The sequence below is a fragment of the Urocitellus parryii genome, chromosome 9 (genome assembly GCF_045843805.1).
Source record: "Urocitellus parryii isolate mUroPar1 chromosome 9, mUroPar1.hap1, whole genome shotgun sequence".
Lineage (NCBI taxonomy): Eukaryota > Metazoa > Chordata > Mammalia > Rodentia > Sciuridae > Urocitellus > Urocitellus parryii.
Window position 1 is genome coordinate 15,889,684 of NC_135539.1, and position 18,607 is coordinate 15,908,290.

General features: G+C 45.5%; 1 protein-coding gene across 1 annotated transcript in view; it reads right to left on the reverse strand.

Annotated features, from left to right (window-relative positions):
* Positions 1–306: 306 nt before the first annotated feature.
* Positions 307–18,607, reverse strand: part of Usp31 (ubiquitin specific peptidase 31) — a 68,273-nt gene continuing 49,972 nt past the window's right edge. The window contains exons 12-16 of the mRNA XM_026392128.2: positions 17,435–17,554; positions 14,945–15,170; positions 9,500–9,658; positions 7,893–8,045; positions 307–5,901 (exon numbers count right to left, since the gene is read on the reverse strand). Of these exons, the coding sequence (XP_026247913.2) occupies positions 4,334–5,901; positions 7,893–8,045; positions 9,500–9,658; positions 14,945–15,170; positions 17,435–17,554 (2,226 nt within the window). The 3' untranslated portion in view covers positions 307–4,333. The remainder of the gene's footprint in view (positions 5,902–7,892; positions 8,046–9,499; positions 9,659–14,944; positions 15,171–17,434; positions 17,555–18,607) is intronic.

Genomic DNA, 18,607 nt, shown 5'->3' on the forward strand with positions numbered 1-18,607 from the left:
AAATTACAAATTCAAAAATAGAGCTCCATAATCTAAGAGTTGCTTTTTTTTTTTTTAATGCTTAACATTTAGTATAGTCTTTTCTTTATTGGTTGCTTGCATAGGTACTAAGAGCATGCTTTCTGGATTAGATGGAGGGCATGCAAGACCTTTTCCATTACTGAGGGAATCATGAGTGGTCATGCCCAAAATGTGGCTGCAAAAACAAACACTTGGGGAGTTGATCCAAAGACAGCATGAGACACTGGGCGACACTGGGCGTTCTGTTAAATAAAGGCATTGGACTCCCCTGCCCCCCCAAAAAAAAAAAAAAAAAAGGCAGTCAGGTTTAACAATAATGTTGCCTTCATGAAATTAAAGACAAAGACAGCGTGCACACTCACAGCCATGTCTGTCTGTGTTTTGTGTTTACGACAGGCACTGGTTTGTCAATAAATTTCACCCTTCTCAATTCCAAATAATATAAGCTTCAATGTGCCTTCAGAATACATTTTAAACTGTGCTTATGATTTGCATACTATTTCAAAAATTCAACCCAGAAACACTATCTTCGTATCCAAAACAACTTACCTAGGAAACAATAACTTCAACTGTTCAGGAATTTGTCAGAATGAAATGTAACATCAGATGTCCATCTACTTCTAAAAACGTGTTTCTCTGAAATAAATAAGCTTTGTTCACTGTTCTCTGCTCCGATTGCCCTAAGGTGCCACTACTGTTCCTGACGTTTTCATGATAGTTCATTTAGAGGGATGACAATTCCCCAAACCCAGAGAAAAATCCCAATATCCACCTCAAGACAAATGGATGACCAAATTCTAATGCAAAGTGACTTGGATTTTCAAGTCCTCCAATAGCAGAGGCAGCTCAGCCTGAACCAGCAAATCAAAGAGCAGGATGTCTGCAGAGATGAAGGGCACTTTTGGTTTCCAGACAAAACAAACATGCTCAAGAGAACCATGAGCCTTAGCCAGAGCCAGAATCCAACGTATCTTTTTGTCGAGAGGACTGCCATTCCGTCCAGCCCACCGCCAGCCTTCCCAGCCTCATGAGCTGTGCTGGCAGGGCTCTTTGGCTACAGCAAATTCCTGAAACTTCAGCAGGTCATTAAACACAAAACAGGCCCTCAGTGAACATTTGCAGAATGAATGAAGGCTGGAAAGGAGGATTACAAAAGAGCTCGGGCAGCCTCACAGACAATTACAGCATTTCAGCACACCACAAACAACCAATTCCACTGCTACCAGGCCAGCGTGCTATGGCGTACTTTCAGTTTGGCTGCTTTTAGGATGAGAAAATACAAAAGGCAGGAGAGGGCCTACCAGGAAGGGCTCCTCAGTTTCCTTGTGCTTCCATATTCTCTAGGGGGTTAACAAAGGTGAGGCACAGGGCTGTCTTAAGGATTGAGACAGCCCAGTGCACTGGATGTTTACAGAAAGAGAAATCAAGAGTAATTTTTTTAAATAGGCAAACATTCCCAATGCAGCCCTACTGTTGGTGACTACGTGGTGCCTACAAGGAAAGGACTTCTGTCATCAGGCCCATTGAGGTGTCAACCAGAAACCCAGACCCACCACCCTTAGCAGATGATTTTAACCCCAAAGCACATAATGATCACTGTGCCAAATATCACTGAGAATTAAAGAAAGAAAGAAAGAAATACTAAGTCCTTGACCCTAACAAAGAACTAAATTGAACCAAGTAACAATACTCCCACCTGAAAGAGCACCTTCAAACTTTGGGGAAGAATTTCCTTTTCTGTGGCTTAAAGTTGTAACTAGTCGTTAGGAATAATGACATTTTCGTTGTTTACCAACCCTGGAAATAGAAAGCTCCACGATGCCTGGCCAATGCCACAATGCTTCCTGGCATGTTTTCTATTTAATTAAACCTGAAGCAAGGACTAAATTCCATAGACATAGAGTTTATAGATTTTATTATATCATAGAAATTTTATTTCTAGATCCCATGGAAAATTAAAGAGATTTGTAGAGTTTTTTTTTTTTAAAGGCATTACACATAATGGAAAATCCATTCCTATAGGACTCACGAATAAAAATATTTACCATTGTAAGAATCAAACTAGTTTCTATTAATGCTTAACTGACTATGGAAAAAAAGTGTTATTAAAACCCTCTGCCTAATCAAAATATAATTCTAAGACTGCTTTAGAGCTTCTGATAGATTTCAAATGAAATCTACCTAACAAAGACAACAGGTTCAAATTAGACAAACATTCAATTCCTGATATTGATGATCCCACATTTGTGCATCTTTTTCAGGAAATAAAAGCAATACAGGAAAACCAGAGCAGTGGCTGACTCGGGCGGGGCTGTTGGTGAGGTGGTATCAAAGGCAGCCAGCCCCGCAGTCAGGCCACAGCACAGGACAACGCTGCTCGGGAAACCACCGAATCCACACAGCACAAGGACAACACCTAGTGAAGTGTCTAGTACAGGGCCCGGTGCCAGGGTGATGGCTCATGCTGAATGAGTTACATGGAGCACTACAGTAACCTTCACGAGTGGAATAAGCAAGTCTTCACCACTGCAAGGGTCGAAAATTCCAGCTACCCTCAACATAATGGCTCCTTGCAAGTTACCACCTAATGCTCAAATTAGCAGCAAAATAAAGTTAAGTAACCTACTGGAAACAGTTCCCAAGAGGTATTCATGGAAAAAAATAAGAGAAAGAAAAAAGAGGGCAGAATTCACAGCTATGCATGCATATGTGTTGTCGTTACTTCATACACAGCAATACTGAAAAGGAAGGCTATCAACGAATCTGTGCACCATGAGTTCAGGAAGAACCTGAATAGTCTATGACCAAAATAATAACAATAATAATAATAATAATAAAAAGCAACATAAACTTAGCATTCTATATTTTATGGCAAAGTGACAAATGCTATTCAAGGAGAATCAGGACTATGATTCTCCTTATATTTAAAAAGCAAATAAAACAAAAGCTAAAATTGAAGCAGGAAATGATTACCAGGAGACCTCCAGAGAGCTTGAAAAACTATAGATTTGCTTTTCTGTGCTATTTCTATGAGGTGCTCCTTTTTCTATATAAGAAATGCAGTTTGCACTGACACTGCCAGATGGAACACACTCCAAACCCCGCTTGTGAGGTCTGGGAGTGCGATTACATCTTCAGCACAAAGAAGATATAAATGAGTTACTGAAAAGCAGTCAGAACGAAAACTGACAAGCAGGATCCAAAGTGCATCTGTAATACTGTGTCACACACTGCTTCCACACACCATCACTGACTGTTGGCAGGAAGCGACTTCTTTCCTTTTCAAGCTATGAGATGAGGGGACACAAGCATGCAGATGGGGGCAGCATGGAGCCTTCAGCTTCTAACAGAAAAAGCAATACCAGAGGAGAATGGTAGGATTCATGCCTCCAGTTTAGAATGCATTTTTTTCCAGGAATCTTTCAAAGGTGTTAACTGCTCTGCTACAGTTCAAAATCCAAATGGACTTAGCTAGCAAACATAGAAGGAAAAAAATTTAATTAGTGACTGGATCCTGGCTATCCAATTTGCTACCTCTTGGAACACATCTCAAGAGTTAAGACAGGTGAGGGTGCTGCACACCTCTGCAGAGATAAAGGTAGTCTAAGACTTTGCTTCTACCTCTGTAATGTCTCTGTGGCAGTAGGAGAAATGACACAGTCACCCACATGTCACCTTCCTCTTTAATCCATTTACTGATGCACATCCATCCTGGACTAGCTGAGTATAGATACCTGAGAAACATTAGTGTTAAAATATTGCCCTTTACAAAGACTGGTAAATGGGGCACAAGTGCAGAAAGCAACAGTTTTATCTCGGTTTGTTTCATATGTTATTGTCACAGTTTTTAGAGCTTCTGGTGCCACTTGACAATCCGCAGTGTGGACAAATCCTGCTCAGATGAAACCCAAGTCAAATAATTCACCCTTCCACACACTAATGATAGCTTAACTGGTTCACAGGTTTCAAGACCCTAGTGTCCAATGAAAGTCATTAGAGTTCTCTAGAAAGAAATATATACAATTGCTAAAGGGACTGTCCGGGTATTGTCTATAATTACTCCAGTTAGCCTGGTATCAATGCTTTGCCTATGGCTGTTATTTGGTTCAATGGCAGAATAAGGCGACGCTTTTAACAATTTACAACTGACTTCTCCTTGCATACAAACACACACTCACGCACGCGCACGCACACACAATCAGGCACATGACCCAAAAAATAACAAAACAAAAGCATAGAGGGCTTTGGTGGGAGAGGAGGGGTGCTAAATAAATAAACATCTTTACAGACAGAACACTTAGGCTGCGGAACGTCACTGAGGTTTCTGAGAAGGCCGTGCAGAGGTCTGCATGCTAGAAGGTAACTTTTTGGAGGCTTTCTCAGCAGGCTGCTTGCCGCTGGGAGATGAGGGAAGTCCGGAATCCAGCTGGGAAGACTTGGACTTGTGAGCAGAGAGCAGGGAATGTTTAGCGGAGGCAGGGTCCTTAGAGACAAGCTGCTCCTTTCCAACTGCATGGGCATTTGGCTGCTGGGGGCCCGGAGGCTGGGGGCCTTTCTCGGCCTTGTCATCCCTGGCACTCTTACTGTCTGACTTGACGGAGCTGCCCCCTGTCTTTTTGGACAGCAAGGTTGTCTTGCCGAGGTCCGTCGACCGCCTAGTTTCCTTCTGTCTCAAGGCTGACTTGAAGAAGGACAGCCCCTTATCCTCAGACTTGCTGTCCCTCTTCAGACCAGAGCGCACGCTCGTGCTGGGGGAGCGCAGGCTGGCCATGGAGGAGCTGCGCACGTGCTTGCCGTCACCTCTGCCCTCCCCAGCTCTGGCCTGGCTCACCCGAGGGGAGCTGGGTTTGGAAATGGAGGTGACACTGGCTCTGTCGGATCCCAGGCTTTGTCTGGAGCCCTCCCTACTCAAGGTCCGGTCTGAAGTCCTGTTCTTCCCAGGAGGGAAGGGGCCCCTGGTGGCAGAGCCTGAGGCTTTTTTGGCAGATGTAGAGGAAGCAGTGTAAGCGAGGGCAGAAGCCGACTTCTGCTTCTGTGGCGAGGGAGACGATGCGGAATCATGGGACTTGGGGACCGACTCCTTTTTGGGCTGGGCAGGAACAGGGGATGAATGCCTTCCACTGGCCCTGGAAGAATCCGCTTTGCTTCGAGAGCGAGAAGGCTTTAGAGAAACTTTGACAGGAACAGGAGAAGAAGGAGATGTACTTGAAAGAGATGATTCTTGGCTTGCCAAGGCTGCTCTCCCCTTCCGCAAGGTTTTATCTGGCTCAGAAGTGCCTTTGGAACTGGGGGACCTCTTGGTTGTGCTCTCTGGTTTCTTTGTGAGCGAGCCTGGGTGGCCTGGGGGTTTCACTTCTTTGACTGGAGAGCTGTCCACGGAATCACTCTGATCCACGTAAGCAATCTGGTTATTGTTATCAAATGCATCGGAGACAGGAGGTAAGCGATCCCCTTGTGCTAAGTTTTTGCTCTGTGTATCTACAACACTGGAGTTCAATTTTCGGGTATCTGACTCGTCTCTGAACACGCCCTCCATGACAGCCAGGGGGGCTCGGCCCACAGCCTTGTGTTCTCGTCGACTGTGACTATCACTTACTTCCTGATAACTGCTGGAAAGGTTCCTCAAGCTGCCAAAGCAAGAGATGGAGACCTTGTCATCTACTGCCTCCCCGATCTTCTCTAAGGTGGAGGCAGAGCTGTGAATTGGAGAGTCCCCTGAGAAGCGGGAAGGAGAATTGGAGCGCATCTGCAGCTTCGCAGACAGGGACCAAGAAGGTCTCATGCAATTTTCATTAACAGCCAAGGGGCTGGTCACAGACGATCTGGAGGACAAGCTCTGGCGCTGGACACTCCTCACAAATGGCCTAGTTGAAAAGCCACCTAAACATGGCAGAGAGAATTCTGTTAAGCTAAACCCACAAAAACATTCCTGTAGCATCTTAAGATGGTAAAGGTGGACCCAAAGCAGGCCACATGTAATGACGGGAGTATGACTCTCAGTGTCACCTGTCTGAGGTCACAGCCATGTGACTTCAACCTTCTGAAGCCCAGTTCCCTTGTCTATAAAAGAGGAACCTTCTAGCTCAGGGGTAAGCAAACCATTCTCTGTACCTCCTGGCTCTCCCTCCAGGTCAGCATACTTCCTGTAAAGGCCCACCAGAAGTATGTTAGGTTGCATGGATGACCGCTCAACTCTGCCACCACAGCACAAAAGCAACCACATAGGTAACAAAAAAATGGCGTGGCTGCGTTCTAAAAAAACTTTACAGAAAAAAGGCAGCAGGCTGCAGGGCCTGTCGGCTGCAGGATGCTGTGTGCTGACCACTGGTCTACTATAAGGATTAAAGAAAATCTCAGAAGTCCTGTGCCCAGCAGAAGACCTGGCACTTCAGATGCTCATGAAATGGAAGCTGCTCATCCAGCTTCCTCCTCCTCCTGAAGCACATCTGGGGCTCACAGAGGCAAGTCCTGCCAAGATTACACAAATAATTAAAGGCAGAGCTAATACCAGAACCCGTCACCCCTTGGCTCAAATACCACCTGTAAGTTAGTCTGCAATCGTTGACTAGTAAAGTGGAGAAGAGCTAGAGATTTCAACGGAAAGAACTAGAAACTTGGATACAATCCGCACCAAACCTAAGGGACCTAACACTTTCAAAGAAAACCCTCATAATTAGAACAATATGTTAGTTTGTAGTGTCTTAAAACTTCTAAAGAAAATAATCTAAATTGAATTTTATACATACTTGATACTGTAGCTGTGGCATTTAAGAAACTCTGCATAAATTCCTAAGAGGCAGCCTCTGTTCTGTGGGCACTATCCAGAACCATTAAATGACGATAATGCTTAAGAGGATATTGATTCCACCAACTACACTGTTTAAACATAGATCGAGGCAACCCATATCTAGACTTATCATTAAAGTGACAGTGAATTCTAAGTTTACAAGTTATGTTGAATATAACCTCCACCTAAACATGCAAAGGCTTACTAGTTGGCTTTTCACAAAATGTCAGGAGCTAGAAAGAGCTTAGCAATTATAGTCCAATATTCTTATTTTACAAATAAAACAGCGGTAAGCCAGACAAGTGGCAGAGCTGAAACCCTGACACAGATCTCCTAGTCTGCCACCTTCTTCCAACCTCCTGCACTTTGAGCTCCATTTCATTTTCTCAGAATTATCCATCATCACTAGAGACAGATTATGGCGATCGAAATGCTGGCCACAGAGTGAGACTCGCTGGAGGATGAGTCACCGCCCTCATTACAGAGGCTGAGCTCACCCTCTGCTCCTTCCAGCTCTCAGGGCAGTGGCTGCCTGATCTTTCCCACACCACCTGGGGTCCCTGTTAGGACCAAGGTCTATCCTGCCATTACTCTAGTGGTAAGTGAAGGCTTCAGAGTTCAATTTTTAATCAGATTTGCCCAATTTTTATATTGTGATTACGCTCAGAGTAAGAAATCTGGAGCTGAAGTTGTCAGGGGCCTCACTGCCAGGCTGGGACTCACCAGGTGGCCCTGAGCAAGCACAACTTCACTGAGCCCTTACAGCCACTCTGAAAATTATAAAAGCACTTTGAAAAAAAAAAATGTGTACATTATCATATAGTTAAAGCTTCAGCCTCACACTAGACCATAAAAGTGGAAAATAATGATGTGGATAAAGTCTTGGGTCATAGAGGAAAAGCCAGTGACCATGTCCATAAACAATGTTACTTCTTACAATCATAACTGCAGCTAGGCAGCCCCACTCCTACCCACTTTGAGTTCTCCCGCGACCTCCGTGGGACTTTGTTCCTAACCCTGAGGCCCCCTGCACTGTGTCTGTATGTTGCTGTTTTGAAAACCCATCAGCAAAACCCACACCCACCATCATCTTCACTCCTTTCCCCGGTCATCTCCACGGACTCGGAGAGCGAGGCCAGGGAGGTGCGTCTGGAGGAGGCCGCTGAAGTCACACTGGCTTGCTTGCTCCCTGGAAGCCGGCTCACCCAGTGCTCGCACAGGGAGGAACTCGTGGAGCCTGTAGAAAAGGAGATGGGAGCTGAGGTCAGCCAGGTCCTGTGGCCAGCCTGCACTGCCCATGCCCTCACGGACGTGCTGCAAGCCAAGCTGGGGACATCTGATGTCCTAAGGACACCGTGAACTCCCAGAGCTGATTACCCCAGTGAAGATGAAGAACAGAAGTCAGCTCCTGCACACAGGCAGGAATGAAATGCAAGCACAGGGATGACCACTTCAGAACGCAGTATGTGACCCATAAAAGTTGGCAAAAAGACGGGATGTAGACAATAATTCATGTCTGTTCATTCTACAAATATGGATTAAGCATCTACAGAGCATGCAACTATTCTGAGCACCTGTAGAAAGATTTGACTCGAGAAGAAAGGAGCAATGTGCACTATTCTTAGCTTCACTACACACACACCTCCTTTCAGGTCCATCAGTCCTATCTCCTATTTGTTCCAGAAATGCCCTTCAATATACAATAGTGCAACAGAAAGTGCTCTTGAGGTTGACTACATGAAGCAGCACTACTGGCTCAGCAGACAAGAGCATGTCATTTCTGAGCATCTCTGACTCTGGTAGAACACCCAGGGAAGCCTCAGAGCAACTGAGTTCCCACTTCCCGTCAAGGAAGTGAGCAGCTACACACTGCGTGGAGTTTGGCTCAGCAGGGCTCATTGCACTTGAGGAAGGCATCTTTTCAGCCTCTTTGAACTCACCTCTCCCAGGCTTGGAGACAATCAGTGGTCACCATTCCTTACCCTACCCTGTCAACACAGTACCATGTTTTGTCCTCTGCCACATTCTCTTAAAGTCAAACTTTACAGCAGGAAGCACATGTGCCCTTGTTTGGATTATGTCTTGTGTCTGCATGTGTCTTGTGGGTGGGTGCTGGTTCCTATGCTTATTAACATAACAGGCTAGATCCTACGGGCTAAATGCAAGCCATCTGTTACAGTCATCAATTCCTTCCCAAAGAGAACAAGTCAATCTTATTGGAAAAAAGAACTATTTCTAATGGTACTCATCGACCCTTTACAAAGTGTTCTCACATCCATTACCTAATTTAATGTAAGCAATGATCCAATGAGGGAGGACTATGACTATTACACCCATGCTGGGTGATGACCATGTGGCTCAGGTGGACCATGCTCCAAGGTAACCCAGGAGAAGGTCTGAGAGCAGCAGCCAGGCTACTGACCCACTCCCCCGTGCATTTATCCCACAGGCACAGGCGCAGGCTGTCTGAGCCAGGCTCTGCCCACCACTGCGTGGACTGTGCTGGTCCATGGCTGCCACACAGTCCACCCCACTTCCTTAATTGCAATCAAGCTGGTTTCCAGACTAACAGAAATGTGAAGATTAACCTGATCAAACTGACAGTCAAGAAGCCTCTAAGTCATCCCCTAGACCATGAACTACAATCTTCTGCTCTAGAAAAACCTGCCCAAGAACAACAATCAGCCTTACCGGCTACTGAGCTGTTAGCTGACCACGACGGGATGGCTGTCCGCCTTTGGTAGAAGAGGATATAGGCTGTCTGCGTGCACACCTCATCCTCCGACAGCTGCTGCACATCACTGTCATCGAAGCAATACCAGAGGCCATCCACAGAGTTCTTACAGTATGCTGCCAAAAAGAGACCATGGTCAGTACCAGAGGAGACCACGCCAGCTGTTCCATTCCATCCAGAAACCATTACTTTGGCTTATACAACTAATTCAAGAACTTTTTAAGTCTGCACGTAGTAACACAGAAAGAAACTTTTTAATAAATCCAAATTCCATATCACACTCAAACAATGTGTTTAAAGAAATTCCAAATTATTTCATATAGTTCTATTTCACCTTAGAAAACACAATATACTTATTTATTTAAACTACTGGGTCTCAACCAGGAACAATTTTGTCCTACAGGAGACATTTAGCCAAGAATGGAGACATTCTGACTGTCATAACTGAAGAGGGATGGGGGAAGTGCCCAGCACCTGGGGATGCTGCTAATTATCAACAATGTACAGGATAGCACCCCACCACAGAAGTACCCAGCCAAAATGTCAATAGTTCCAGGGTTAAAAATCCTGACAAAAGGGGCTGGGGTTGTGGCTCAGCGGTAGAGCGCTCACCTCGCACATATGAGACCCTGGGTTTGATCCTCAGTACCACATAAAAATAAACAAAATAAATATATTGTGTCCATGTATAACTAAACAAATATTTTAAAAAAATCTTGACATAAGCATATTACAATATTTCGTGTTTATGAGAGATATAAAATAATATTAAGAGAAATACTACTACTAACCCAGTATCTAATATTCAACATTTGTATACCAAGAATTTCATTTAATCCTGAGATTTGTTTTATTATTACTCCCAATTTTATAGAGGCTTAAAAAGACTACCCAGCACATCCACCCACATGCATTTGCTGAAGTACAGAGCCAACTTCAGTTCAGGTTTATATGATACTTGAGCCTGAGCTTCAGCCCCTGCCCTGCCTTGCCTCCCCAGGGGGCAACACAACAGCGTCCCTGGCAAATTGAGAATACACAAGCTCATGAAGGCACAAGGCCCTCTCCCAGCTCAAATCCCAAGCTCAGGTAGAAATAAAGCGCGTTCAAGAACCAGCAAGAAAAAACAAAAACTTGAAAGTTTGGTGTCGGGGCTGTAGCTCAGAGGTAGAGTGCATGCATAGCATGCACAAGGCTTGGGTTCCAACCCCTGCACCAAAAAAAATAAAATAAATTCTCAAAACCAAATTATCCTGAAAGGATATATCAAAGGGTCTTATAAGCTTGATCCAAAAAGGCACGTTGTTATCACATTTCCTAAAAATATCCGTTTACTGGAGCGAGAATAAATGAGTGCTAGAACATTTAGCTGGATGCTGAAACAGACTTAGTATACCCAAGGACAGGGCACCTAAGGTCCTGAGAGGTGCCAGGAGTAAACCCTTAACAGGCCACACACTTTTCTAAGTATGGCACTATAAGAGATGAAACCCAGAGAGGGAAGGGTTACTATACCAAACAGGTCCTCAAATGAAGGGCAGAGGAAGAATCTACAAATGTGGGGAAGAAAGTCCTCTGCAGCTGTGAACTCATCAAGACCCAGAAGAGGAGAGAAATGAAGATACAAGGGCTGGGGATGTGGCTCAAGCGGTAACGCGCTCGCCTGGCATGCGCGGGGCGCTGGGTTCGATCCTCAGCACCACATACCAACAAAGATGTTGTGTCCGCCGAGAACTAAAAAAAAATAAATATTAAAAAAAAAAAAAAATTGTTAAAAAAAAAAGAAATGAAGATACAAGCAGCAAACAGCTATAAAAGCAGCACTCAAGTGGTGCCAGGTCAGGCCTGCTGTACACACCAGCCACTGGTGAGGTGGTGAGAAGTGGGAGTTAGAACTGTAAGGAGTGGGGAGACATCCAAGAGAAGGGGACAGATAATTGTGCTCTAATTTTGGTCTACTCTGCATCACGGTGTGGAAACTAAGGTAGCACAGTAACTCACTAACGAGAAAACAATGTTATTAGCAAAATAATTCTATTTGCTTTTCTTCCTAGCCCTACCTTCTGAGGTGTTTCCTAGGCCAGTGCTACTCAAATTGTAGCAGGAGATTGGTGCTGTCCCCAAAATGCAGAAGCATTCAAAAACTCATAGCAATCCAGTGCTGCCATAGTGTTTTGCTACATTTTTACAAAAAGAGCTGGCTTGTGAAGGATTGGAATTTTAAAATAGAAAAAACAAGGTCTTTATCGCAGATGATTTGAGAAGCTCTGTTCTAGATCCTTGCACAAGTTAGCCATACACAAACCACATAATTACAGCTAGACCCAGTGCAAAACCAAAAACACATCAGAACAGACACTTAACAAGAGAATCCCTTTAACCCACAGTGCTGGGGTATTTAAGATGTACTCTAACATTCTGTATACCAGGAGAGCAACAATGTGGCTTACGCATGGGAAAGGGGAAATAACAAAAATATCTGAGCACCTCCCAGGGAACACGTCCTGTGAGAAAGGCAGGCCTGCTTCCTGCACACTACCGTGGTCCCACCGTGGTCCCCAAGTCGGAGTAGGCTACATAGCCAAGGCCACAGAGCTGGGAAGATGGGTCCAGCTTCCAACCAGAACTGCTTTCATTAAACTACACTGCCTCTAGGTTTTTCAGGCATTTTCCAAAGTCTGTTCTATGTAAAGAGCAACACGATGTGATAAAATATATCACTGTCCTATTTTTCCCAATAATTTCTTGCTAGAAAGCATGCTAACAAGCCAGTCGACATTTTCCTGATAAACAGTGATCTAAATGGAAGATGGCATCTTTACCAAAGCTGAAGTTGGATGAACAGCAATCAGGGATGTTGGCAAAGACATGACTACATTAGGTAATTAGTGAAGTTAAATCACCTCTAAGTCCCTCTCTGTTCTAAGATCCATGAATCTATGATTCCACAGCTCAGTGTCCAAGAACACAGATATTACTAGTAATGCCACAAGAGAAACGATTCAACTCAACACAACCTTAACAGAGGGGGCCCCCATGAAACAGAAACCCAAAACATGCAAGACACCAAATAAAACATCACAATTTAAATTGGGCTTAAGCCAAAATACAAAGGTAAAATACATTTAAGCATTTAACTAACATTTTGCTTGACTGGAACTTCCCTACCTTCTGTTTCTCCCTGCAAGTGGTTCAAGGCAATTCAAACCACTCCATCATGAGACAGCATCTCACTAAGTTGGGAACAGTCCTTTCACAAACAACTGCTGCTTACAATATTGAAATAGTTAAAGAACTTGAACTAAACAGGTTTCAAGAACAAGAGACTGCAGGGCTGAGGATGGAGCTCAGTAGCACAGCACTTGCTCATCATGTGCGAAGCCTGGGTTCAATCTCCAGTACCCCCAAAAAAGTAAAATCAAAAAACAAGAAGTCTCTTGCATCCAGTCATTCTCCTGACCTCCTACCCTCCCGCTGGGGGGAAAAGCAGGCTGAAGAAAGGAGCATGAGAGGACCTGCTTCCACCATGCTGATGGGAGGGAGGGCGGGCTGCGGCTACCTGCTATGGAGAGTCTCGGGGATTTAAAATACCAATTGGAAGAGACCAACCTGCCTTCATCTCCACTACCTTTAAAAATCAAGGTAGGCAACTGTAACATAAACGATGGAGTTGATGAAGAAATAAAATCCCTGAGAAGTATAGGTGAAATACAACGAGTATAAAGAATGCAGAAATCTGAGTCTTGGAAACCATATCCAGCTATACCAAATGAACAAATCACCCTCATTTCAACCTTCACACAAACAGATGTCCAAACAAGAAGCCCTACAGTCTGCCTGGCCTCCACATGCATGCTTTTAGCCCAGCACTTCCACTTCTGAGACTCAATCTCAAGGAAACACAGAATTAAAATTCAGAAAAAGTGCATATACAGAAAGATGTCCATCTTATTAGATTAAAGGTTAAAAGCCAGAAATAATATAGATGCTCAGCAATGGGGGATGACCATACAGTCACGTGTTGCTGAACGACAGGAATATGTTCCAAGAAACACACTAGGCAATTCTGTCTGAACATCCTGGAAACCTAGTTCCACAAAGACAACTCTGACATCATTAAATGATACAAACATATGGGGCCACTGTGGTACGGGCAGCCCCTGCACCCCACCTCAGCCCACTGCTCACCACAGAACATACCTTTACCACAGAACCTACTATACGTGATGGCTCCTTTTCTTTGCGGGAAGTGAGGGGGTTGGTGGTGGGTACCAGGGATTGAACCCAGGGGTGCTTAACCACTGAGCCACATCCTTTTTTATTTTTATTTTGAGACAGCATCTAACCAAGTTGTTCAGGACTCACTAAATGGCTGAGGCTATCTTTGAACTTGAAATCCTCCTGCCTTAGCCTCTTGAAACCACTGGAATTACAAGCATGTACCACTCTGGTGTAATAGAGCTCACTGCAAGCTAAATATGCGGTGTTTAATAAACGTTCGACTGAACCGCACACACCAGTGTAGAATAACAACACCAACTCCCTGGAAAACATAGCTGCCATGCGTGAGAGGGCTCCTGCTCACACTAGAACACTAATCAATGTGAAAAAGGAGGGAAATTTTGATACAGGCTACAACACAGATGAACCAGTCTACAAAAGGACAAACACTGTATAAATCCACTTGTGGGAGGCAGTTATGACTGTCAAATTCAAGAGACAAGTGAGTGTGGGGGCTGTCAGGGCCAGGGAGGGGGGAATGGAAAGTACTATATAACAGGACAAGAGTTTCAGCTGGAAAGATAAAACAAGTCCTGGAGAGGGACAGTGACGATGGCTGTACAACAATGTGGGTGTATTTAATGCCACCCAACTGTATGCTGAAAATGGCTAACACAAAATAAATTTTGTTATGCACATTTCACAATTTTTTAAAATGTTAGCAAAGGTTGCTTAAGGGATCAACCCACAGATGATGGTGTTCTTTCTAGTTTCTAAATTTCACATGATGAACACGGCTGCTTTTATAAATGAAAGGTAAGTAAATGAAGACACTGTAAGAGCAGTTCACAGTCACCCTAAGTGAGGGAGAAGCTAGGGCCTCAGAAGAAGAGCAAAACCTAAACTGGGGAGTGCGAGCCAGGGCGCGAGGGCAGTTCCTCGGCACAGCGGACAGTGCTGGGACACATGCTTGCCATTCAGGCCTGGTAGCTGCTGCGCCTTCCAGCTCAGGAGGAAGAGGAAGAGTTCTGGTAGAGACCTGTGGCATGAAACTGCCCTCACAGGGGCACCCTGCCCACGGGAAAAGAAAGGGAGGTTCTAAAGCCACGTCACCCTGTCACAAGCAACACCCGCCTGAAGGAGCCGTGAGCACAGACACGCGGGCCTCTCGCACTGCAGACCTGTGTAGTGCCCCCCTTGCATGGTGCCATGGTGATTGCACACAGCATACAGGTCATAGATGTAGTCCTCAGGGTCCCTCCCGAGTCCATAGGGCCGCCTCCACGGGGACCAGTGGGATGGCAAACTCCAGCTGCTCTGGCTTCTCTTGACCACATGAGGAGTCATGTCCAGGCCAGTCAAGGGGAACTTGACCATGTTCTGAAGTTTCACACGCCTGTCTCCTTCCTGTTGCAAGAAGAAAAACAAGTTCTGATGATATTTTAATGTAAGCAGATGGCAAATCAGGTGAGCATGGAATGTGGACCCTAATCACTGAAGTAGTTCCCAAGACACGGATAAAACAGGACAATAGATGAACAGTTTTAAGCAGTTGGAAGAACCAGTTTTAACACAACTAAAAGTGGCCTAACCACTGGGGGTAAATGAGCCTCCGTGAGTCTTCATTTCCTTATCTACTAAGGATTTTTAGGTTTTTTTCCTTACAAAAAATTGATAATTTCACAAGATTCACCCTAATACCTGTCAGAGGCATGAAAATCAACAGTGACAACCACTTGAAGGATAAGACCCAGGACCTTGCACAGAAGAGTCAATAAGCAGCATCCCTTTCCTCCACACCTCCTCCAACAAGTGCATTAAAAGTTCATGCTGACTTAGTTTGACATGTTCAGTTAGTTGACAGCTGGTCAACCTGCACTTTCCATTAAGCCCATGGAAAATCCCCGACACCAACCACTAGTTGAACAGACATTTACTGCATGTGTCCTGTGTCCATAGGAATTTTAAAACTAACCAGGCCTAGATACGCCTCTCCCAAGGAGCTCGACTCTACCAAGGAAAGGAAAGCACTCACAAGCGAAAGGGAGAGAGGGTCCTGAGAGCCAGGAAGGCCAGGCTGAGGAATGTGGGCCTTATTCTGTAGCTAAGGGGACATGCTGAGGCTTTTATGAGGGAGGTGATGTCTCCCGACTCATGGGTGAAGAACTGTGTGAGCAGCACACAGAACAAGTTACAGGGGCAGAGTGGCGACATCAAGAAATCAACCCAAAGACACTGCAACTGAGACCACTGGAGAGTAGCAAAGCACCTACGCTGGCAGGGTGACAGCTGGTACAAGGAGACACATCAGGAGTCAGGGGGAGACAACCACAGCCACACAGAAGTGCCTGCCTAGAGGAGAAGGCCCAGAAAACAGTGAAAGGCGCTGCTGCTTTTCTGGGTCTGGGTTTCTGAAAGGGATGTAGATATGCCGTCAAGGGAACCAACAGCAAAGGAGCAGGGAGTCAGAAAGGCTGGGGTCCAAACCCTCAACCAGGGTTCCACCTGCAGAGCCCAGTAGTAAGCAGGGAAATGCCATCCTTCTCTACCACAGGAATTCAACTCTGAGCCTTGGGGGGAAAACCCCAGCCATGGGGACCGAGCGCATGTCACCTCTTCCTCTCTGCCTCCTTGGAGCCCAACACCTCTCCATCTATTCACACCTCCCATCTCCAGGCCAAGACTCCACCTGAAGCCAGCAATGGCCTTCCGGGATGACTGCAGGGGCCTCCTCCAGGCCTCCCTGCCCTCATTCTTGCGGCCTCTCTTGATCTCTTAAAAACAAACACGGAGTAGTGCTGCTTCTCTGCTCAAAGACCTCGCCAGAATGGGACATTGCCTCTAAGGGTCTGCTTGGACAAGAAGCCCTGCTCCTATCCCAGTTCTCACCACCATCCGACGCTCCGCAGCGCAGCCCCACTGGCTCACTTTCAGCCTCTCCAAGTGCTGCGCTCCTTTGGGCCCAGGCTCTGAACACACTGCTCCCTCTGCCACTACCAGTGTGAACCCCTGCTTTCCTCTCACCTGGAAGACACCTGCTCATCTCTCAGGGACAAACCTTAAAGCCGGCCTCACAGATTCTGCCAATGCTCACCTCCCATTTGCCTCTCTTACAGTGGGGCTGTCTAGAGCAATCCTGGACTCAGGGAATAACCTTTTTGGAAAAGATTAATCACGAAGTAATACAATAAACAGCAGAGCTTCTTTGTATATATTTATATTTTTGACTCATCTCCCCAACTATACAATAGCTCCTTGGGAGCAGGACAAGTTACTTTGGAAGGACATGGACAAGAAGAGGAGGGAAGTGGGAAGGGTTGTCCAGTGCACGGCACGATGCACAATCCTACCTCTCCCAGAAGAGATCTCGACTTACGTTTTTTTCCCCTTAAATACTAAAGAAAACATAACAACATTTAAGCATAACATTCACAAGTCTAAAGCAAACCTCGAGAACAAAGTAAAGGATCTGCAATATGAACTAAAATATTCAAGATTTAAAGGGTCACAGGATGCTCAAATTTTGCTTTGAGAAAGAACACAAACCCAGATAGGGGTAAATATATGTCTACCATCCAGACAGGGTCAGGGGATCAACAGGAACACCAAAGAACCCACCCACAACACCCAAAGGGGGTGTAAGAAACTTGGTCCAGCTGCATTTCCCTTACCTGTCGAAACCTCTTGAGGTGTATGATAAGCACGTCAGGCAGAGTCCACAGGCTCAGCGTGATGCTCCCCTGCTGCAGCTGCTTGCAATGTGGGCAACGCCAGGCATCATCTGGGGCCAGCTGAAAACAAGGAGCATGACTTCAGTTCCAGACCCCTTATCGCGTGGCTTTGTTATGGAGACAGAAGTACTAACTGCTTGTCCAGCGCACGGCACGTCGCACAATCTCTCTAGACACTGCACAATGGAGTAACACAATCACAGCTGGTACCTGGCAAGAGTTGGCACCCAAACAAGTGCTGAGATTATCCTTCAAGGAGAAATAATCAAACTAGTAAATGCCACAGAGAGGTTGTAGATGTCACAAACGCACCCCAACTAAGCAGAGCTCCAAACTCAACTCTTCATCTTATGATGAACATGGACCTTTCCTCCTGCTCCTGTATGTCCTACTTCAGCAACACCAGTACTACCCACCAAAGATGGAACATGGGTTCATTCCAAACTCTAGAACCTTCCTACTTCCCTCCTCCTCCTCTTGTCCATGTCCATCCAAAGTAATTCTCTCTCTGCCATTTCTCGTGCCTCCTCCTCTCCACACCCACTGGAACCACCTTGGTTCCAAGTCCTCACCTACTCTCACCTAGACTTCTTCATGTCTCCTGTTCTCTCCCACAACCTCTGACTTGCTCCAAACAAGCCACCCCTCCTGCTACCAGCAAGATCCTTCTAAACATCAACCTGAGGCCCCAAATCCACATGTCATCTCTGTACGGAAAAATTTCACAATGAGGACATTCATTTATAGGTGCCATAATGTGAGAAATTGTAATATGCTCTGGAGTTCAGAAGATAGATCTGGTGTCATCAATGTGTGAGGTACGGGAAGCCTTGGGAATGGATGACATTCCCATGGGTTTGGAAGATAAAGGTGCCAAGGTCAGAATCTTGGGGGATGCATATTTTTTTTTTTTTAAGAGAGAGTAAGAGAGGGGGGAGAGAGAGAGAGAGAGAGAGAGAGAGAGAGAGAGAGAGAGAGAATTTTTAATATTTATTTTTTAGTTCTCGGCGGACACAACATCTTTGTTGGTATGTGGTGCTGAGGATCGAACCCGGGCCGCACACATGCCAGGCGAGCGCGCTGCCGCTTGAGCCACATCCCCAGCCCAGGGGA